We start from the raw sequence: 23,119 nt of genomic DNA on the forward strand, positions 1-23,119 counted from the left end.
CGTGGTTAGAAAATGATCAAAACCATAAGCTTAAGGTGGCGAATAATGAAAGTATGATGTTTCCTCTCCACTTTCACTTCTTCTCGCATTAAACCAGTGATATTAGCTAAGCTGTCAGGAATTCATTCTTCCTTTTTTCTTTATTAAACCTAGAAGGTCTTGCGACTGTGTAAAATCGACAAAACTCCACTCAGTCATGCTTCAATCATCTGGCATTGCCATAGCAACGGTACACTCTATACTCGTCGTGATAGACATCGTTGGAAATTGTCGCATTTGTGCGATCATAAAGAAACATCGAGACATGAGGTATGTTGAAACTAAAATACTTAAATTATCAAAGTTAATTTAAAATACTGAAGGCTTACAAAACAACTTTAACAACTTTATATAACAGTGAACGGAAATAGAAAAGTGCTGGCTTGTGATTTACATAGTCTGATGTGAACATGAGAGAACGTTTGAGAGAACTATAAAGAGATTTTTGAAAGTTCTTCAATTATAAGTTGACGTATTCAAATTTACATCGGAGTATAAGAATTACAACTCAGGTAACTCAGCCGTTTTAATTTTTTTTTTAACTTAACATCGTCACAATGCTTTCGGGAATGGTAAAATTAGTTATTTCCTTAAGACAAAAGTCCATTGGGGCATTTACACTCCAAGCAATATTTCTAATGTCGCAATGTAGATAATATAGCCATGCTCCTATCTTGTTCAGCCATTCTTCTGAAGCTATGTAAGAGAGGATAAAGAGTAAGAGAGTAAGTCCTTGATAAAGGCCTTATTTTTAAGGTAATCCCTCTCAAGTTATTTTTAGACATGGAACCTAATTCTGATTAATTTCACTACGCGCGTAACATGGAAGTTTTCGTGGAGGATGAAAACTAATGTGAAGCCGCTTGTGTCGTCCAGTTGAGGGGACTGCCTTTCTCTAGGCCCTCCTGAGGTTTCCGAAGCCTGACGTCGTCTAAAAATAATGTAAAAGGGATTACCGTTGTAATAAGGTCTATTAGAAGAACTAAATATCTTACCCTTCGTCCTCTCTTGATTTATGATATTCCACAGGACACCCTTCAACTATTTACTTGTGAACCTGGCTTTAGCGGATGCTTTGTTTGCGACCTTTGTTACACCGGAGACATTCTTCAAGATCACCCCCACTCACCCAGGGGGAACATTTGGTACAGTTTTCTGCAAATTAGTGACGGGTGGAGGCTTGGCATGGACTGCTGGATCCTCCTCGGTGGTCACTTTGGTTGCAATTGCCGCTGAACGATATTTTGCGGTAATCTATCCTACTGGCAACGTGGGCAAACTTACCAAGCGTAAACTGAAGGTGCGTCACTGACAAAGTTTAATTATTATTATTAGTATATACCAAACTAGTGGATAACTTTTTTCACGTATTCCGATTGGCTGTTTATACTCGGATTACGTAGGCATTTATGAAAAGGGTCTATAAGCGAAATGCTTTCTTTGTTTTTTACCGTAACATAAGAAGACATTTTCGCAGTCTATGAAGCAGCTGGAGCATTTCTTTCGATTAAGAAAACTTCAATTGTAAACAATTATTGGATGAGGTTTTTGTAATATCTGGAATAATCAAGGTCGAGGTAAGTGTTATCAGCCGAAGCCGAAGGCCTTGATTATTTCGGATATCACACAAACCTAATCTCATAAATGTTTTACTATACATTGTTTTAAAGAAAATACCGACAAACGCACTGAGCACAGTTTATTCAATTTTCAACAAGCCATGTTCTTACCTGAACTTGACATTGCTCTTGGAAATCATGCATTGCACGCGCAACCTACCAATTATTTACTAATCTGCTAGCAGAATAGCGAATAATCTGTGGGTCGCGCTGTTTCCTATAATTAACCTCAGACTTCTGGCCAATGAGAAGACAGATGGTGACTACAATGTATAAAAATTACTATTAGTATATACCAAACCAGTGGATAGTGTTCTTCACGCATTCTGATTGGCTACAAAAACTTGGAATAGTTGTACTACCGCCTCCTAAGTCAGTGAAAAAAAAAAAGTGATTTCTTTGTTTTCTACCGTATAGAGCCCCTCACCTTTAAAGAAATAAGAAATCACTAAACAAATTCAATCATTGGCGTGTTTAGGTACTCTTAAATTCGAACCATTCTGTGATACCTTCGTATCAGTTTTCATCTTACATCATAACATATTTTTGATGGTTGGATCGGTATAACAAATACTTGACAATTTAACGAAAAATGTATTTTCGGTTTTTCAGATAGATCTCATTGAGCTTAATATATAGAATAATTATAGGGAAAAATATTGATTCTGAACAAAGCTATGAATAAACAACAACTTCAAGTTGTATTAATAACCTCTACTTGATACCTGTCATCAAGTTGGTACTCAGTTGTCGCATAAACTAAACTTAAAATAACACTCACGTGACAAGAGCGCATAGTCAAGTTGTTGTTTATGAGATTAGGGGAATTAAGATTTGAGTACGAGTACGAGATCGAATACGAGAACGACTTTTCAATTCTAGTTTTCAGGCTTCACATTATCACGACACATACCCATTTCATCCCATGAGCTACCCTCTTTACCTAAAACCAGCATGAATAGCGAGGACTCTGGAAACGTCACTGGTTTGAAAATCGAAAATTGAACTCGTACTCAATCTCGTACTCGTAGTCCAATCTAAAGCCCTCTATTATCACAAGACTTGTGTCGAATTTTCCGCGCGCAGTTCCAGTTTTTCAGTTGCGTTAGCAAATTGTCAGCTTACATTATTGATGTCGTCAAAGAAGCACGAAAGGTTTTGCCCGCTTTCAGGTGCAAAGAAGGCACACTAAGTGGAAAAGGTGTCGAAATTTTCCGGTAAGGATTGGGCCGATGCACGGGACAAACAAGGGCACAAATAATAGCTAGCTGACTATAAGAATCCTTTATCTCCGATGAAATGTTTTAAGAAGATATCAAACCAGACCTACTGATATAACTCGTTACCAGTGCGAGGCGTATTGTTATTCGTTGAAACTCATCCCTGAAAAATAGTTTGATGCGTTAACAGGTTTAAGGTGGTTCCCTAGGTTATTTACGAACACCCTCCCTGTTGAGCGCGAATTAGAAAAGGAAACTTAGTTAATTTCTCTTAAAGTTTTCCATGTAGAGACTTACCAGTATGAGGACTGTTAAAAAATAAGGCTTACTTTTTGGTTGTCAATTTTTCATTTAAGGCCGTTGCCATGGCAACATCTTATCTAACGAGAGGCAGATACATTTCTCATTTTGGCCTAAACTCTTAAAATATTTATACTTTCCTTTGGTGAATTTTTTTTATACTTTGCCACTTCATGGAAATGATATTGCCTGACATTTTGAATCGGTAAAAAGGTAAGGTTGTTCAGACGGTTTTTCCAATATTCTGTAATTTGTCATTCTTTTAAAATATTAGATTAGCTCTGACAGATTTTAACAAAAATAGGCTATTTTAAAGAACTTGTATGTGGTTACAACTGAGCCAAATTTAAAAAAAAAAGTCACCGAAGGAAACGCGAGAAAATTAACTGTCAGTTTTGCTTTTAGTGCTCATGTTGACGTCACAAAAATCGAAAAACACTGACGTTTTCCTTTGGGCTCGTGTAGATTACTTGAGCTTTTGTCCTATGTCCGCACACAATCGTAAAACTATAGGGAGCCACATTAAGATGATTCCTCAGAATTGTATTGCGTATCCCTACTGCGCACGATTTCGCGTCATTAGCGCGCTCTCACGAGCGCGTGCACATACACAGCATATACAAAATGGTGGCTTTTTCTAAACGGCTTGGCTTGCGAGAGACAAATCATCAATTTTTCCTCGGAAACTAGTACCGAGACCTAACGATTTTATTATTTAGTTTGAATGCAGAGATCACGTTTTTCTATACAGTGAGTATGGACCAATTTCTATCTCAGGGTAAAAAATTATCACAGAAAATGAAAGCATAGCTAGCACTCGTAAAAGATAATATGTGGCCTCAGAACAATGCGTGCTTGGAACACATTGTATCCCTGTCGACTAAATATGAGTGCCCTTATCATGAAACGCACATCAAATTGCTCCTTAACATTTACGCAATACATCCATTGTTGTATTTCTCGCTTAACTTTCTCTATTTTTCTGCTCTCTTAAAGCGTAATGTGAATGGTTCAAATCTAAACGTTTCTAAAAGCAAAAGCAAATAACTTCAGGAGTGATGGGGTTTATTGAAGGACTTCCTGCTCCAAAACGAATATGGGGACCTTTTCTTTTTTATTTCAAATTTTACGTTCTCTTGATATAAGAAGTCAACAGGTAAAGTTTGAAAGAAAATCTATTGTGAGTTCTATTTCGATGGAATTACCTTAAATAGTCGTCTGTTTTATGCTTTCCTATTTCAGGTGATCATTCCTGGTTCTTGGATCTTCGCTTTAATATTCTTCATACCGGATATCACGGGCTTAAACGTAAAAGATAATGCCTGTGTGCGGATGGATGAAGCATGGCTGCAAAAAAGCCTCTTTTTTGCTCTGGTCAGTCATTGTAGTTGCGGCCATGGTACTGATGGCTGGGTTGTATTTCAGAATCGTGTACACCCTGTGGTTTAAACGTGATCCTGACAATGAACTCGCCTTCCAGCAGATGGTAAGTACTGATTAACAAAGAAGTTGAACACGTGAACATTTTTTTTCGTTTTCCTTACGATAATTACTGAAGTGTGCAAATTAACGTTCATGATTGAAACTTCTATGTAGCTAAGTTTATTCGATCATATTCTGGTGTTATGTGCCATGAACATAACATTCTCCACCATGCAGTTACCAATGCAAACAGTCGCAAGCCAAATATTATTCTTTCTGTGTTTTAAAATGTCTTCACGTTTGTAAATACTGTTAATACTTAAAAGGTTTGTTAAGTCTGTGATCCAGCAAATATTCCCTTAAAGTACCAATATGATCAAATTCTCGATACTCATTTTTTTACATTTTCGTACACAATAGGTCTTTCCTAGATATCTTGGCAAATTTCAACTTATTACGAACATTAGAACTCATGTTATTTGAACCTTTATATCCGAGAATTTACGGCCGCCATTAATTTTCCTTGTTCCAAGTCTTGGTTGAGAATTGGAGAAATTGACGTCATTTTCCCAAGAATACCACACGGTTTGAAATTATACGAACAATAAGTACAGCAATTCGCGCAAAGAATAACAAAAACTTTGGTTCAAATATTCGTGCAATTTTCGACATTAACTTTTATTACAATTTCAACCCGTCCAGTATTTTTGAGAAAATGACATCATTTTCTGAAATTCTCAACCAAGACTTGGAACAAGGAAGATTAATGGCGGCCGTAAATTCTCTGAAATAAAGGTCCAAAACCGTGAGTTCTAATGTTCGTAATAGACTGAAATAGGAAAGACCTATAGGCCCTTTGCTCGATGCGGTCTTATGGTACAAAATCACACATGCTGGTGAGCAAGTTCCGCAGTGGGACTTCCAAAACAAAGGCAGGTCCAGTTGAACTGGTACGAGTTGCATTGTTTTGGAAGTCCCACTGTGCAACTTGCTCACCAGCATGTGTGATTTTCTACCATGTGACCGGATCGTGCAAAGGGCCTATTGTGTACGAAAATGTAAAAAAAAAATGGATATCGAGGATTTCATCATGGTAGCACTTTAAGAGAAACTGATATTTTCACCTTGCCAAAAATATCAGCTACTGAAGACTGTATTGCCGTTAGTTCAGTTGCCAGGTTTCTAGCTAGTCCAGGACCGCACTTCCAAATCAATATCGAGCTGTTACAGATTTCAACACCATTCTCAAATTAACTTAAATAAATTTAGTTGGCTCTGTTCTAATTCTTCTTCTATTATTTAAATTTGTAACATTAGGTAGAAGAAATGCTATTCTGTATAAATTGGAGAGTAAATGAAGTTTGCATGCTTGTCTGTCTGTCTGTCCGTCTGTTTCTCTGGCTGTATGTATGCATAATCTTTGTATGCACACAACATTGTCATTGTGACACCGTTAGGGATACATATTCTGTTTGCAGAACCTTTTTTGACAACTCATTTGTTACTATCTAAATCGGATTCATGTCTCTCTCTGCACACAGAGCGTCCAAGAGTGCGGAAGCGAGTCACTTTGATGGGGGTAACTGTCACTGCCATATTTGGAATCTGTTGGGCCCCTGAAGTAATTGCGCACAACTTAGACTCCTACACATCCCTCAGTGTCAGTAAAGTCGCATACGCTGTTACTCATATGCTAATACTCTTCAGTTCTGCCGTCAACCCATTTGTGTACGCTCTGGTTAACAAAACCTTCCGAGAAAAGCTTAAGGGAATGATACGCTGTAGCTGTAGAAGCTCCACGGGGTCCAAGGGAAATCAAGTTTGCCAACGTCAGGGACATCGTCTTTGGAGCGATCAAAAAATGTAAAACATTTCTTCTTTTAATACTGCTTTTTTTTTATATGTTAGCACTTTAAAATGCCTTGCGAGATAGCAATTCTCCTCTCTTTCTCTGACCAGCAAGAGAAGGGAATCCTTCACAGGGTGTGCAACTTTACAGGAGTATTACCTTTCATAGATCTGGCAGGGAGGTTATTGCAATTCTTCAATTTAGCGCCAGGAGCGCTATTTACATTTGGTAGTTTAAACGAGCTCGCTTATTTGAAGAGGGGGCGTTAATTCCTTTTTCATATTATTATTATTATTATTATTATTATTATTATTATTATTATTATTATTATTATTATTTATTTATTTATTTATTTTACAATGTGCCTCAGTGCTTTAATGAAAAACAGAAACTTTAACTCAAGAACTTTGATAATGTTCAATATTGCGCTCAGAGTTCATTCATAGTTCATTCATCTAATCAGTCTATTCAATGTCAATGCCTTGAATGTCACTTTCGCTTTGGGTACGCTTAGCTTGCATATAAAGAGGGTGCTTAATGAATTTGGAATAGGGGAGGGGAGGGTGCTTATTAGGTGTTTATTATACCATATACCATCTACGGGTATGTACATAACAAACTGACAACGCGACCAGCTCCCGTTGTCTTGCACCAGTAAATAACCCAGAGGCCATTGATCTTAATTCCGTTTAAGTCTGAATTTTTTCAGGCTTTAATATCATCACAGCTGCTTAAGTTGCGTATTTAAGAGCTGCATGATCATTCATGTATTTGCATTAATTAGCGTTTATTATTCGTTCACGAGCAAGTGCACCCTCCTGCGTTACTATGGGTAGCCAGCACCCCTATCAATTTTGTTTTTAATTTATAACAATAATTATTGTGATAAATTATTTCTAGATCTGGGGTGAAATAAATGTTTTTGTTGTTTTGTTTGTTAATGTTGTTGCGTATGTTCGCTGCTTCGGTATATATAAACAATAGCTTCCATTTGGCGCGAACAAATGCTCGCAAATTTTTCCTTGGGCATTATCTGTTCCGAGAAGCGAACAGCTCTTGAGCTCCGAGAGTGAAGTTTGAGGGAAACTGTGAGTTTCGAGAATCGTACAAAAGTCGTTCTCGAAGAAAAAATATTTCGGAATTAACAATTCGCAGACATGTCTCTGTAGTTTATATGTGAAACTAGCTACTGTCCAAATTTGAGGGCAATTGAACAAATTCCCTTTGATTTATAACTCTTTAAAGTGTCTGCTTCAAGCAAAAATAAATTTTATGCCGAGAGCGACGCCTTTTTATAAACCCAGCGCACAAAAGACTATAATGAAATGGTTATAATCGCGGTCGCGCATGCGGCCAGAAACCACTGAATCACTGAGACAACTTGTTTGGATTAATTTGGCCACTCACGTGGCGTTTATTTCAAACCATTCAAATGCTAAGGTGTCAAATTAATCAATTGAACATCGCTATATTTGATTCAGTGAATAAAGTTGGGGCGAAAAACAGCCAGCCCAGTAAGAGGTAGCAAGAGCAGAGGAGGAGCTCAGGGGATGGTGGAGGGTCGACGAAAGAAAGTAAAGTACGCTTCTGAGGCTAAACAGCTATCACGATCGGCGCTGGCAGAAAAAGGGGAGAGGGTTAGCAGAGCACGCGAATTTAAAGCTTCCTCTGCGTGTGGTGTCAAGCCCATTATCGGCTATCTACCTCTGCAGCTTGTACAGCAAGATAAGATAAGGCCCCGCCCCAACATAAAACCCATTATCGCGGTAATTCAATAATGGGCCATATTCGAGAAAACAGCGCTAAGAAAAATCTTCTGCTTCGGAAACAAACTCCGCCCCCAAACGCCTTCAACTGGGTTGTCAGATAAAGTTTATTACCGTTAACCTCCTGGAGAAATGTACGCGCGAATCTCCAAAAAACCCCTGTGTTTCGCAATGCGCTCAAGGTGCCGAAGGCGGAGAGATAATTTTTCTGCTGTAGCTCGGTTTTTCTTGAAGTTGGTCCCTGGCAAAATGGGGAAGACCAAAAAAGATACGAGCGCTAGAGTGCCTGGGCGAAGAAAACAAATAAAAGAAAGTGCGGCGGAGCAACTGTACATGGTCAACTGTGCATGGACAATATTCCAGTGGGTCTCAATGAGTCCAATGATTCGTCGATATTGGATTCATCGGAGTCTCTGTCAATATCCCTGTTATTGCTCTCAAGTTTCCAAATTTTTACAGAACCTTTTTTTCTCTCTTACCTCGATATTTTGCCCGCCTTATACGATAGCTATAGCCTCATCCGCGAGGCGAACTTTTGCTTCTTCACTCATTGATGTATTTTCATTCGTTCTTCGCTGTTTTTGCTTTTTCCAACTGGTCCATGTTTTTGACGTGGTCTATGTTTACTAATAACTTAATAGAATTACACCTGATACCAAAAATGCTTGGTACAGTTGAACCTTGATTATCCGGACTCGTTGGGACTAGACGAAATAGTCCGGATAATCGAGGGTCCGGATATATGAATATTAATAAAGAACAAAACTGTTTAAATAAAGCACATTTAATCGTGAAACAACACTTTTACAAATCGCTTGGAAAACAATATGGCCTACTGTACATCTTGAACCGCTCAACTCTGAGCCAATCAGAACGAAAATCAGAACTCATTAGAGTGTTCTTCATTAGTTACGATACGTGTGTGCGCTGCTTTTGCTCTTAAAAAGCAAAACAAACTCGCTTTTGACTGCACTTTTCAACGCTATAGTTTTAAAAAGAATGTTGCTACGGATCTTGATCATGACTAATAAATATTCATGACAAAATTGGGACTAAAGAAAAAGTCCGGATAATCGAGGTTCGACTGTAGTCAGAACAACAATGCTGATCAACTTAGTCGAGTAGTCAATTCGTGACATTCGTTGAGGTAATTCCGCCGAAAATCGTCTCGGTTGATTGCATCCAAAAGCGCCATAGGGCTGTCAATCAAGAAATAAACTTTACTTCCGGCGAAAACGTAAAACCGCCATTTCTCCGCCAATATTTAATCTTTTTCAACAACTTTTTTCAGAAATTAGAGATTATTCTTCGACCATTACTTTGACCCAAAAATCCAAATTTGAAGAAAATTGCCCACCTGAAGGTATACTGTAACCTGAATATTTCCTTTAATATTTCCTTTACTATTTTTCTTAACACGAGTGACCTGAAAATTGGGGAATATCACTCGGATATTCCCCAGTTTTAGCTGGGTATATTCAGTCACGTGGCGCGTTTACACAAATCGCGTTTGAGAGAAAATATTTGATGGATTATAAAGCTAGGTAATAGCGGAGCCCCATACTCATATAGGAAAGAAAATGAAACCCATGAGTTAATTTTGTCATTGTTATCATGGCTAGCAGTATTGCTCGTGTGCGCGTTCGCACGACCACGGCGACGGCGACGGCGACGACAGAGTCGCGCAACATGGCGGCCATACTCCAAATAATAGGTTGACAGAGACATGCAGCTTTGATTTACGTGTACTTCCTTGATATTGGACATCCATGTTATTATTAATTGACACCTGTCAAAACAAGGTATACGCTGACCAGTATCACGTATCGCAGGCTCAAGTTTACAGCTCATCGAGGTCACGTGTTTTGTTTTGAAGTTGACCGCTGACCAGGTGCTGGGTTTCGATTGGATCGCGGTCGCATGTCAGGTTAACTTGTTGAAAACAGGGCAGGATTGTTCGGAAGCCGGTTAACGCTGACCCAGCATTAAAAGTTAACCGAATTATAACTTTTTCTTCTACGGACAAATGTTTTTTGCTGCTTTGTTTTGCGTACACGGTGATTATTAAAACTCAAAACAGAAGGCCAAACAATACAGAAAACCTCACCGCAAAGTTACAAAACTTAAATCAAAATTGTACCTTTTCCTGTTAGCTTAATTGGGCTCTGAACAACCCGACTCAGGAGCTCCGCGTTTAGGCTGGCCTAAATCTATATATTATTTGTGATTGGCTGTCAGTTTTACATGCTGAGCTCAGTAACTGCTCACGGTATCGTTATTGGTGATTAGATAACCGTTTACCAAAACCTGCCGTTACAATACGTCTGCAATTTAAAAAGAATGCAGAAATTTAAGCGTCAAAACGTTTCTAATGATAAAGAAAATTGATGTAACTATCATTTGAAAATACAACCAGCTTTCAATTTTGCTACCATTTTTTCTGATGACTATTTAAATAAGGCCCCATCTACACTATGCCAAAGAAATTTGAAAATGGAGGTTTCACCCTGAAAACTCATCAAACGTTTTCCGCTCACATTACGACGGAGAAATTTGAAAACGCAAAAACAAATTTGAGAAATTTAAGAAGTTTGTGTTTGCGGAAAACTCGGGAAGGGAAATTACATGATTATCATGGTTTTCGTAAAGATCTGATTTCAAAATATTTTCCCTCCAAACTAAAGCGCCATGAAGGCGTTTTGAAATTCCTCCGGTTTGTAGAGCGTTTTGGAAAAGCTCCGTTTTCGTGACGGATTAGTGTGAACGGTTGACCTAATCGTAGAAATAAAGCTGCGTTTTCAATTTTCTCCGGCGTATTGTCAACGGGGTCTAACATAACGAGCACCGGCTGGTAATCACGTGGTCCAAGTTGCATAATTGTCTACGATGATTAGTGAACTGCCGTCCTTCATAATCCTTTTCTTGCGATGTCATCAGTGATACCGGCAGTTTTTTGGATTGGCTACATCATTACCGTACAACTTCTCCGATTCTCCGCCAGTGCAGCGTTTTAGGTAAGATTGTCATTTTGCACTTTTATTTCAAGTTTCCAGACATTTCATTAATAGGTTTTCAAATATCAAAAAAATGTGCGAAAAGTTGGTGGATATTATCTGCATATTGTATTAAGTCATTTTTCTTTTTTTAACGATGTGAAAACAATTAAGTAAAAGAATTGCCAAAACAGGACTTCAATAATAATTTTCAAGCAAATAATAATTATATAACTTGTAAGAATGAGGAAACACCCTTTACGAACACAATCGCTGAAAGCTGTACCTCGACAACTCGATAGAAACACAGAACTACTCAAGCTGTTGACATTATGATGAAGCGAGCAAAAAGAGTTTAAATATTTATCACCCAAATAAATGAGTGGATTTTTTTTCTTTTTTCTCCAGTGTTTCCTAAAATTAATAGAAACCATTTTCTTCGCGTTCCTATCGAGTTGTAGAAACACAAGAGAAAGTTTGTAGCAGGAATTTCTGCAGTAGATTTTTCTGTAACCTGAAGTGAAGGTTTGCATGAGAAATGTTGCAGCAACACGAGCAGCAGGCAATACATATTTATCTCTGTCATTAAACCTGGAAACGCTCGATAGCGCTCAAATATTCACAAAATGTTGCAAAGGGTTTAACCGGCTGACAGAAATGTTTTTAGTACTCCAGTTTTTTAATGGTTCTTTTTTATATCTAAAATAGAAATAGTGGTTCCTGCAGATTCAAACTTCTCAATGAGCTCAAACTCAGTTCGCGAAAAGAAAATGATTTTAAAAAGGCTACATCGTAAACAACAATGCTACACAGCAGTTATATACTGCAATTCATATTTACGCCATTCTGTTATAACTATCCTCCTGATTTGGGCAGTATAAAATGGCGTCGAATGGTGAGCGCCCAACTAAACCATACTCTCAAAGATAAACAATTTATATTAAAATATCCCAATACGAGAAAATTGAAATAAGGTGTCAATCAGGTTTTAAATAACAATTCTTCTTTTCAATTCACGTTATTAAACAGTCGGCGTCATATCTTCTGTCTTATATCTGATCAGCATCATGTCATAATAGAACATCTTTGAATAAAGCATAAACTTCTAGCAATAATTAAAGCAAGAGTTTAAGCGGGGCTAAATAAATTCCAAGCACATCGACCCAGTAACTTCCTCTAAGCATCGCTGGTTTCAATTTGCTACCTGAAGTTTGTCTATTTGTTTTGACAAAATTCTCGCTTTTCTTTTTCTTGTTCTTCTTTTTTTTTTTTTTTTTTTCTTTCACTTTTCTCATGTTACTGCCGGGTGGGCAGTGTTCATATGTTAAAAGTGATAAGACTGTCTGTAGTCTTAAAAACCCAGCATAGGTATATACAAAAACAATCGAGTTGAATTGTCAACAAACCCTCTCTTTTCCACTTTAGAAATGACTTTTAATATGTGCTCAGCGTGAGAAAGGTAAGGACATTTGCTTCTTACAAGCTGTCAAAAATAGCAACCCTGAGAAAAGCTCATCACTATTTTCTGTCCAGGCTTTTGTGGTAAACCTTCGACAAAGTTTGATTTCATTAAAGACCGATTTTTTCACTTTCGCTTCAGGCTTTATATTCTTCTAAACACTTTGTAACTCACCCAAATATGTAAACTATTTTTTTCACTTAATCATAATAAATTACGCATGTTTCGCCTAGCTAGTGATATAGTCCTAACGGTTTTTCAAATATTCTGTAACTGACGATGATGTTAGTAACATCGAAACATGTCTCGTAAAAAAAAATGTCGTAATCTTCTTAAAAATTACGATTTGCTTTCTGCTGTCTCGACCTTTTGATTCAAGGAAAGATTATTAATTGGACGTATGATTTTCTATTCAGAATGGCTGTGGACATCTTGTTTGTGTCCGTCAGGAATTTGTTAGGCAGTTTAGCGGGGCAGAGCGCGATAGCGTGACAGCTAGCACAAAAAAAAAAAAGAAAAGAAAAGAAAAGAAAACAATGTGTCTCCCCTAAGCCGCCTGTTACACGGGTTAACTTAAGAGAGTGAGGGAGCGCATTTTGATCAAGCAAGCACCATCTTGTTTTGGGCTTAGGGAGGGAAAAGCGTCATAGAAAGTAAGATTGAAATAATCTAACATGGCAGCAAATCAACTCAATCAGCTAATGTCGATGATACGCGCTCCCTCAAAAAAAGGTCGCTGTGCATTTTGAAACAATTGCACCCCGAATCCCATCTTAGTTTCTTGGTGGTCTGTGCTTTGTTTCAAAATTATTCGCAAAGGAAACTGCTTAATGAGATGTATACCGACCATAACGAAAAATGTTCCATCACATTGTGCATACGGTGCCATTTACATGGATAAACACGTTAGGATTTACACGCTCGGCTCCGTCTTCTAACGCGTAAGTTTCTTTCTCCGCAACCTTGTTTACTATGAAGCACGAGTGTCCCTGCAAAGGGAGCAAATTCCATCAAAGACGCTGTATGATATGTGCTTTATTGCTAACTTACGTAATCATAAAATTATGTTAAGATATAATGAAAGTATCAAGTTTTATTTCCTTTTAATTAATTTATACCTTAGGTAACATTACATGACGAAATATTCATCAGATATCGATTATCTCCAACAATCAGTGACTGCCACTGTCTTTTTCTCACGTTACGCCAATGATCAGCTCAGTTATCAGGAATTCACTCTTCCTTATCTCTTCATTAAACCCAGCAGACCTAGCGACTGTGTAACATCATCAACAACATTCAGCCATGATCGAATCATCTGGCATTGCTATAGCAACGGTACACTCTATACTCGTCGTGATAGACATCGTTGGAAATTGTCTCGTTTGTGCGATCATAAAGAAACATCGAGACATGAGGTTTGTTGAAGCTAAAATAACTAAAATATCACAGCCAGTTTGAAGCACTACTGAGGCCTTACACAACAACTTTATGTAACAGTGAGACTAGAAAATGGTTAGCTTATGATTAACATAGACTGATGCAAGCATTGGGGAAAGTGATAAAGAATTTCAAATTTAGAGAATTTTATTAAAAGTGTTTTAATTATAAGTTCTTGTATTTTATTTTTCATCGGACGTTAAAAATTACAACTCAGACAACTCAGCTGTTTTCATTGTTTTCAATTAAACAACCTATTTGGGAGCGTAAATTGTTTCCTTAATAAGAAAGTCGACTAGAGCATAGAAATCGCTTCCAATACAATATGTGGATGTTTTTTGCAGGAAACAAATTAACGTAAAGCCACTTGGGCTTTCCACGTGAGCGAAATTTCCGTCATAGAAGTACCTTTTTCTAGACCATCATAGGGTATAGAAAAATAATTTAAGAGGGATATACTCTGTGAATAAGGCTTATTTAGGTAATTAACTTTCTTACTCTTCATCTTATTTATGATATTCCACAGGACTCCCATCAACTATCTACTTGTGAACCTGGCTGTAGCGGATGCCTTGTATGCAACCTTTCTTACAACACAGACTTTCTTCACGATCACACCCACCCACCCAGAAGGAATAGCTGGAACAGTTTTATGCAAAATAATAACAAGTGGAAACCTCGCCTGGATAGCTGGAACCTCCTCGGTTGTTACTTTGGCCGCAATTGCCACTGAACGATATTATGCAGTAATCTATCCCGCTGGTAACGTGGGCAAACTTACCAAGCGTAAACTGAAGGTTCGTCACTGACAAAGTTTAATTATTAGTATTAGTTTATATCAAACCAGTGGATTATGTTTTTTTCGCATTCTGACTGGCTTCTCAAACTCGGAATAGGTAGGTGTTTATGAAAAGGGTCTATAAGCAAAATGCATTCTTTGTTTTGTGCCGTAACTGCAGAAGACATTTTGACGATCTATGAAGCAGCTGTCCCCATTCCTCACGTGTTTCTTTTCCTTCCCTCTGGAACTAGGGCCTTGAATACGAACCTCCATCTGTCTTCTTCGGCTCCTCTCAGCTAGGTCATGCTGATGGTCCTTAGCTCTGCTTGTAGAGTTCTTTTCCATGCCAGAGCTGGTCTTCGTCTTTTCTTTTTCCCTGAGGGTTCCAAGGCTTGGCGGGTGACGCCGGTCTGCTCTCTGTGTAGGGTATGTACGATCCATTTCCACCTTCTGTTCTTAATGGCAATGGTGATGGGCTCCTGCCTTTTTTTCGCCGGAGTTCTTGGTTATAGATGCGCTCTCGCCATACGATGCGCAAACCCTAACAGATGTTGATGAAGAGCTGCATTTTGTGGTCCAAGTTCTTATTGTTCCTCCAGGTTTCTGCCCCGTACTGGAGAATTGTTTTGTCATTGCTGTTGAATAGTCTCAGTTCAGTACCCCACCTGAGGCTCTTCCTCCGCTATACTGATCTCTAGGTGGCAAAGGCTTAAAGTGCTTTGTTGATCCTAGCCTTGCCATTTTTATCTGTCCCTGGGAGCTTCCTGGCATGCGTTTACTCGTAGGCTTTTGGTTTTTGTGACATTGATCTCGAGACCTGTCGTCCTGACAACTCCGTACAGTCTGAAAGTCTTGGTCTGTATATGCTCCCGAGTTGTGAGAGTAGGGTAACGTCGTCGGCGAAATCTAAATCCTTGCCATAAGTTGTTGGAACACCTTCCCTTTTACGCGCTAAAGCCCACGATTTCAACTACGTCCTGGACGTTTTCAAAAAAGATGAATAGAAGCAATGCAAGTAAATTGATCCCCCCCCCCCCTCCTCCCCCTAGCAATGTTGAAAGAAAATGAAGTTATTCTTAAGACTAGATCGGATGTGGTTAAAAGGAAAAAGGGACAATAGAAAGTGGTTAGGCAGTTGTATTGGAACCGAACGTGATTGCGGAAAATTAGTTATAATTGGAATAAGACGTGGGTATCTATCTTATCGTCACTTTAGTTGGAGAATACTGTTCTAGGATGCAATCGTGTCTCACTCCTGTGTTGACAGTGAACGATACAGACAAACCAGCATTAATTAATACCTCTTCAGCTGGTGTCCTCATAGAGGCTCTTAATGATGTTTACGATCTTCTAAGGAATGCCATAGTGTATAGATTCTCCACATCACTGTTCTTTCCACCACATCAAACAACTTTTTAAAGTCAACGAAACTGACATGCAACCGTGACTCCCATTCTAGCGACTATTCGATGATGATGCAGAGAGTTACTATCTGATGCGTGCAAGACCTCTCTGCCCGGAAACCTGACTGTTCCTTCTCTCAGTTTGATGTCCACAGATTTCCTGATCCTCCCCAGAACTAACCTGGTGAAAACTTTGCTAGTAAGAGAAAAGGAAGAAGCTAAATTCCTCTCCGATTCTGGCAGTCGCCGAGATCTCCTTTCTTGGGAAGCTTTGCAATGTAATCTGTCTTCCATTCAATAGGCACTTCCTCCTTCTCCTGTGCTTCCTACAGCAGGTAAATCGATCATGATATTTACATTGACCCAATGTCTGCTTCCATGACTTCGGGTGGGGTATTGTCTGGACCTGGTGCTTCTAAATTCTTGATCCTCTTGTCGGCCTTCACTACCTCTGCTCTGGAGATGGAGCCAAGGTTGATGGCCAGGTCATCTCCTTCCTCAATCTGACAACTGGTGTGCCGTTGAGCAGACTGTTGAAGTGTTCTTCCCATCTGTTAGGCTGGTCTGATGTCTTACTGAGAACGCTGCCGTCACGTCCACGCACTAGTCTGTTGGTATTTGTATTCCGCCTGACAACTCACGTTTGCTGTAGAGGGTTTTCATGTCATTCTCCTGGCCTGCAGTCTCGGCCTCTTCAGCAACTCTACCTACTAGTTCTCTCTTGCTGTCCCCATTAACACAAAGAAAACTGCAAAATTTGGCTTGGCAGTATTTACAAGTACGGATTTATTATTCTTAGGGGTGAAGTTATCGGTGAAAACCGGCATGAAACGATTTGTTCACATTTGCAATTTAGAACAACTTCGAAATTTAAAAGCAGCCTAAGTGTTCTTGTTTATAGGATAGCCAAATTAAAACTATGAAATTCGTAAAATGTCTTCCGTCGACGTGGTTTTAAAATCAAGAATACTTTACGATTCCTTTTGATGAAATGTCGCCGGCTCGGGGAAAATCAACCACTAGTAACTTCGACCAGTACTACGGGGAATAACTGTCAACCATAGGGTTACAAAGAAAGCTTTCAAACTAGGTCTACTGGTCTAACTCATCACCAGTGTGATGCGTATTGCTATTCCTGGAAAAGCACTCCTAAAAGAAGCGTTAACGGAAGAAGTTTAAAATAGTATTTGCGTCGCTGTCTTAACGTTTTACGTTTCGCTGTTTCAGGTGATCATTCCTGGTTCATGGATCTTCGCATTGATAGTCAACATACCACTGTTTCTGGCCTTAAACGTAAAGGACAATGCCTGTGCGTGGACTGAAGAATGGATACAGAAAGTTTATATTTCGTACTGGACAGCCATCGTAATTGCAGCCATAGTACTGATGGCTGGGTTGTATTCCAGAATCGTGTGCACCATCTGGTTCAAACATGGTCCCGACAATCAACTTACCTTTCAACAGAGGGTGAGTAGTAAGGGAGCTCATCAGTCACCGTAATCTGAGTTATTTTGGCCACTTACAAATGTATCTATAAATTGAAGGAAAACCTAAAAATAGCATTTTACTAAGATAGAAAAACACGAAAGAGATACCGTTGAGCAACAGTGATAGTTAGGGATGGAGAAGATTGACACGGATTATAAACAACAGACGTAAAAGTGTCAGGCTAAATTTTTAAGTTGCGCAAACAATGACGAAGCTCCTTTGAGAAACAAGATCGATATGTGAACGCTTTTCGTTGGCTGCTCTGACGATAGCTACTGAAGTGTTCAAATGAACGCTCATGACTGAAACTTGCAGATAGCCACGTTTTTTTTCAATTATATTCTGGTGCCCGAACATTCTGGAAACGTCTTGTTCGAGCGTTGCTGTTAAGTGAATACTCTCCACCAAGCAGTAACCATGGAAAACAGACGCAAACAAAATATCACTCTCTCTGTTTTTTGAAATGTCTTCACCTTTGTAAATACTCTGAATACTTAAAAGGCTTGTTCAGTCTGCGATCCAGCTATTATTAGTTAAGAGGAACTGATATTTTTAGTCTGCCAAAAATATGTAAAACCTCTTAAGACCTTAATCCCGTCAAGTCAGTTACCGGGCAACTAGTACGCGCCCAGGACCGCACTTCTAGATCAATATCAGTAAAGATCTCAACACCAGGCGCAAATTAATTTTGCCTTAATTGTGTCATCGCATAAATTTTTCTGCCTTGATCTAACTTTTATTTCGTTATTTTATTGATAACACCAGGTAGCTCGATTATATATTAGCACTGTTAAAGAAATGTTACCGTGTGAATTCGAGAGTACATCGAGTTTATGCACGCGTGCATAGTGACAGATCTTGTTTCCAGGAATCGTACTTTCAAACCACTTTGCTGATTCATTTGTTAACTTGGAAAATATTTATTATTTTCCAAGTTGTAGTGCTGGAACGATCTCCCTCCATCACTCCTTCACTCCTCCAATCCTGCACTCCTCCCCACTCCTTCACTCCTTCACTCCTTCACTCCTTCACTCCCTCACTCCCTCACTCCCTCACTCCCTCACTCCCTCACTCCCTCACTCCCTCACTCCCTCACTCCCTCACTCCCTCACTCCTTCACTCCTTCACTCCTTCACTCCTTCACTCCTTCACTCCTTCACTCCTTCACTCCTTCACTCCTTCACTCCTTCACTCCTTCACTCCTTCACTCCTTCACTCCTTCACTCCTTCACTCCTTCACTCCTTCACTCCTTCACTCCTTCACTCCTTCACTCCTTCACTCCTTCACTCCTTCACTCCTTCACTCCTTCACTCCTTCACTCCTTCACTCCTTCACTCCTTCACTCCTTCACTCTTTCACTTCCCGTTAGACATTTGGAAACCCGGGGGGGGGGGAACTCCCATATGAAAAGGCAAGGGATGCTCGTTGGAAAATTTGAATTTATCTCCTAAGGGAGATTAATTTGGACGTTGCTTGAGCTTCATTAGACCCCTAAAATATACCACTTAAAACGAATAGGTTCGATTACTTGCCACTGTTCAAGAGAGGATACCGCGCACTTGTAGACCCGACTCGCGTACTCGAGAGATTAGCGGATATCAAGCCTAAAAACAGAAATTAAATGAGAGCGTTTCTTTTATTATTTCCTCGGGTGCACTCTAAAGGTTACTTTGACAGCTAAAAATAGTGACCTTTCGTCATCAACATCCCAAGTGAGACCAGAATCCTTGATTTGTACCCGAGACGACGAGCATCCCCGACCTTATCATGTAGGAGTCCCCCCGGGTGTCGAACATCAGCCGTCTAAGACCGTTTTACAGTCGCTTGCAGCGTATCAAGTAGTTATTTTCGAGAGGTAGAAGGTAGAACGAATTTTCCATTGCAAGGAAAATACTTATGGTTCTTGCATGCTTAGCGATTCGATTCAGGGAAAGTCTTCGTAGTTTTTCGTCACAAACCTACGTGATATGTGAATTCGAAAGCAATTGATATAAACGAATGATTAAAGGCTTCCGACGATTTTTTTAACACAAGAAATGGAAAGAAAAACGCTACCTTTCGGTAATTTTAAGAAAAGAAAAAACAATGAAGAAGAAAAGAAATAAAAATCAGCAGTAACCACTAGGATTCGAACTTCCAATGTCTCGCATGGCAAGCCAGCACTTATCACACTGAACTCTTCGACATCAGTTACCGATAACGAAAGTATTAATTATTTATTTACGTACCGCAGGCTGATGAGTTTCGTTCAGTCTGTACCTCACTTTTGACCAAACAAAATAATCTTGCCATTTTTGACTACAGCACAAGGAAGGCATGTACAGATACATGTAATGTAAAACGTGTAGGCAGGTCTGACTAACAAACAGATTCTTAACGTTGAACTTTTTCATTTTGCAAATATCACAACACACCCCTGAATAGAAAAAGGGTTTATGGGCTTGTTAGAAAGCTAGACTGCCCTCAAATCACAACTAGTTCCTTAATGAGCAGAGCCTCTTAACACCCTTTCATAATTCATTTTCCAAGTTCAGTAGCTCACAGCCACTTTGATTACTATCTTAATTGTATTTTTCTCTATATATTCAGGGCGTCATGAGAGTGCGGAAGCGAGTCACTTTGATGGGGGTAACTGTCACTGCCATATTTGGAATCTGTTGGGCACCTGACGTAATTGCGCACAACTTAGACATCAACACATCTCTCAGTATCAGTGAAGATGCATACGCCGTTATTCATACGCTAGTACTGTTCAGTTCCGCTGTCAACCCATTTGTATACGCTCTGGTTAACAAAACCTTCCAAGAAAAGCTAAAAGGAATGTTATGCTGTAGTTGTACCGGCTCCACGGGATCCACACGAAATCGAGTTCGCCAACAAAATTTAAACTCCACAGTAGAGACATCAACTTTGGTGTGATCAAAAAATCTAAAAACATTTCTCCTTTTAATAATGCCTTTTTTGTAATTAAAGGAAAATGTGACGGCATTATACAGATTGGAGAGACAAAGTTATGATAAACGTTAGCACTTTAAACTGCCTTGAGAGACAGCGATTTTCCTCTCTTTCTCTGAGTAGCAAGAGAAGGGAATCTCACAGGGTAGGCAACTTTACAGGAGTATTACCTTTCATAGATCTGGCAGGAACGTTATTGCAATTCTTCAATTTAGCGTCGGGACCGCTATTTACATTTGGTAGTTTAAGGGAGTTCACTTATTGGAAGAGGGAGCGTTTATTCGTTTTTCATAAATATCACGATGTGACCCAGTTCTTTAATGAAAAACAGAACCTTTAACTCAAGAACTTTCATAATGTTCAATATTGCTTCACAGTCCATCCATAGTTCATTCATCTAATTACTCTATTAACTGTCAATGCCTTAAATGACACTGTCGCTATGGGCACGCTTAGCTTGTATAAAGAGGGTGCTTAATGAATTTGGAATGGGGGCGGGGGGTGGAAGCGCTTATTAGGTTATATAGCATATCACATCTATAGGTATGCACATTAAAAACACACAGCGCGACCGGCTCCCAGTTGTCTTACACCAATAAATAACTCACAGGCCATTGGTCTAAATATTTTCAGGTTTTAATGTCATCACAGCTGCTTAAGTTGTGTATGTAAGAGCTGCATGATCATTCATGTATTTACATCAATTAGTGTTTATTATTCGTTCACGAACACGTGCACCCTCCTCCGTTATTATGGGTACCAGCACCCCTTTCATTTATGCTTTTAATTTATAATAATAATTACTGTAATAAATTATTTCTAGATCTGAGGTGAAATAAAAGTTTTGTTGTTTTGTCTGTTGTTGTCGTTGCATATGTTTGATGCCTCTGCAGATATAACCAATAGCTTATATTTGGCGCGAAAAAATTGCTCAGAAATTTTTCCGCGGACATTATCTGTTCTGAGAAGCAAACCCAGAGAGTGAAGTTAGAGCAAAACTGTCAGTTCCGAGGAACAGATAATGTCCAAGGACAAATATGCGATCATTTTTTACAGTCAAATGGAGGCTATTGTGTTTATTATCTTTATTATCCTTTCCTTTAATAATATTTCCTTTAATATTTTTCTCAACACGGGTGATCTGAAAATTGGGGAATATCACTCGGATATTCCCCAGTTTTAGCTGGGCATATTCAGTCACGTGACGCGTTTACACCAGTCGCGTGCAAACGAAAATATCTGATGGATTATAAAGCTAGGTACTATACGTGATTGGTTGTCAGTTTCGCATGCTGAGCTCAATAACTGCTCGCAGTATCGTTATTAATGATTGAATAACCGTTTACCAAAACCTGCCTTTACAATACGTCTGCGATTCTATTAGGATGCAGAAATTTAAGCATCAAAACGTTTCAAATGATAAAGAAAATTGATGCAACTCTCATATGAAAATACAGACAGCTTTTAATTTTGCTACCATTTTTTTTTTTATGATAACTATTTAAATAAGGTCCCATTTACAATACGCCAGAGAAATTTGAAAACGGAGGTTTCACCCTGAAAACGCATCAAACGTTTTGCGTTTTTTCTCACATTACGCCGGAGAAATTTGAAAACGCAAAAATCACCGGTCATTTTGGATTTGTGTTTGAGGAAAACTCGGTCGGGGAAATCACTGGATTATCGTGACATCATCATTTTCGAAAAGCTCCTGTTTTCAAAATAATTTCCCTCCAAACTAAAGCGCAATGAAGGCGTTTTCAAATTCCTCCGGTTTGAAGAGCATTTTCGGAAGGCTCCGTTTTCGTGATGGCTTAGTGTGGACAGTTGGCCTAAAGATAGGAATAAAGCTGCGTTTTCAATTTTCTTCGGAGTAGTGTGAACGGGGCTTAACATAACGAGCACCGGTTGGTAATCACGTGGTCCAACTTGTATAAATTTTCTTACGATGATTATTGAACTGCTGTCCTTCATAATCCTTTTCTTGCGATGTCATCAGTGATAGCAGTTTTTTGGACTGGCTACAACATTACCGTTCAACTTCTCCGATTGTCCACAAGTGAAGTGTTTTAGGTAAGATTGTCATTTTGCATTTATTTTCTAAGTTTCTAGATATTTCATTAATAGGTTTTAAAATATCAAAAAACGTGCTAAAAGTTGGTAGATATTATCTGCATATTGTATTAAATCATTTTGTTTTAAAGGTGTGAAACATATTGGAGTAAAAGAATTGCTAAAACGGGACTTAAATAAAATTTTTTAAGCAAATAATAATCGTATAACAATGTAACAATGAGGAAACACCCTGTAAGAACACGTTCGCTAAAACCTGTACCTCGACAACTCGATAGAGAAACAAAATTGCCCAAGCTGTTGACATTATG

At 38.9% G+C, this 23,119-nt stretch overlaps 2 protein-coding genes across 2 annotated transcripts; both read left to right on the top strand.

Moving 5' to 3' along the window:
- Window positions 1–888: 888 nt before the first annotated feature.
- Window positions 889–4,633, top strand: LOC149114289 (melanopsin-like). Its single transcript, XM_089286767.1, has 2 exons — window positions 889–1,339; window positions 4,421–4,633. The coding sequence occupies exons 1-2, from the start codon at window positions 1,055–1,057 to the stop codon at window positions 4,625–4,627; spliced, it is 492 nt and encodes a 163-aa protein (XP_089142893.1). The 5' UTR covers window positions 889–1,054; the 3' UTR covers window positions 4,628–4,633.
- A 9,266-nt stretch (window positions 4,634–13,899) lies between these two features.
- Window positions 13,900–21,499, top strand: LOC110046803 (substance-P receptor-like). Its single transcript, XM_089286761.1, has 4 exons — window positions 13,900–14,085; window positions 14,634–14,904; window positions 17,519–17,758; window positions 20,370–21,499. The coding sequence occupies exons 1-4, from the start codon at window positions 13,973–13,975 to the stop codon at window positions 20,697–20,699; spliced, it is 954 nt and encodes a 317-aa protein (XP_089142887.1). The 5' UTR covers window positions 13,900–13,972; the 3' UTR covers window positions 20,700–21,499.
- The last annotated feature ends 1,620 nt before the right edge of the window (window positions 21,500–23,119 follow it).

The sequence above is a fragment of the Orbicella faveolata genome, unplaced genomic scaffold (assembly GCF_042242905.1).
Source record: "Orbicella faveolata isolate gen_17 unplaced genomic scaffold, um_ofav_v1 contig_14, whole genome shotgun sequence".
Lineage (NCBI taxonomy): Eukaryota > Metazoa > Cnidaria > Anthozoa > Scleractinia > Merulinidae > Orbicella > Orbicella faveolata.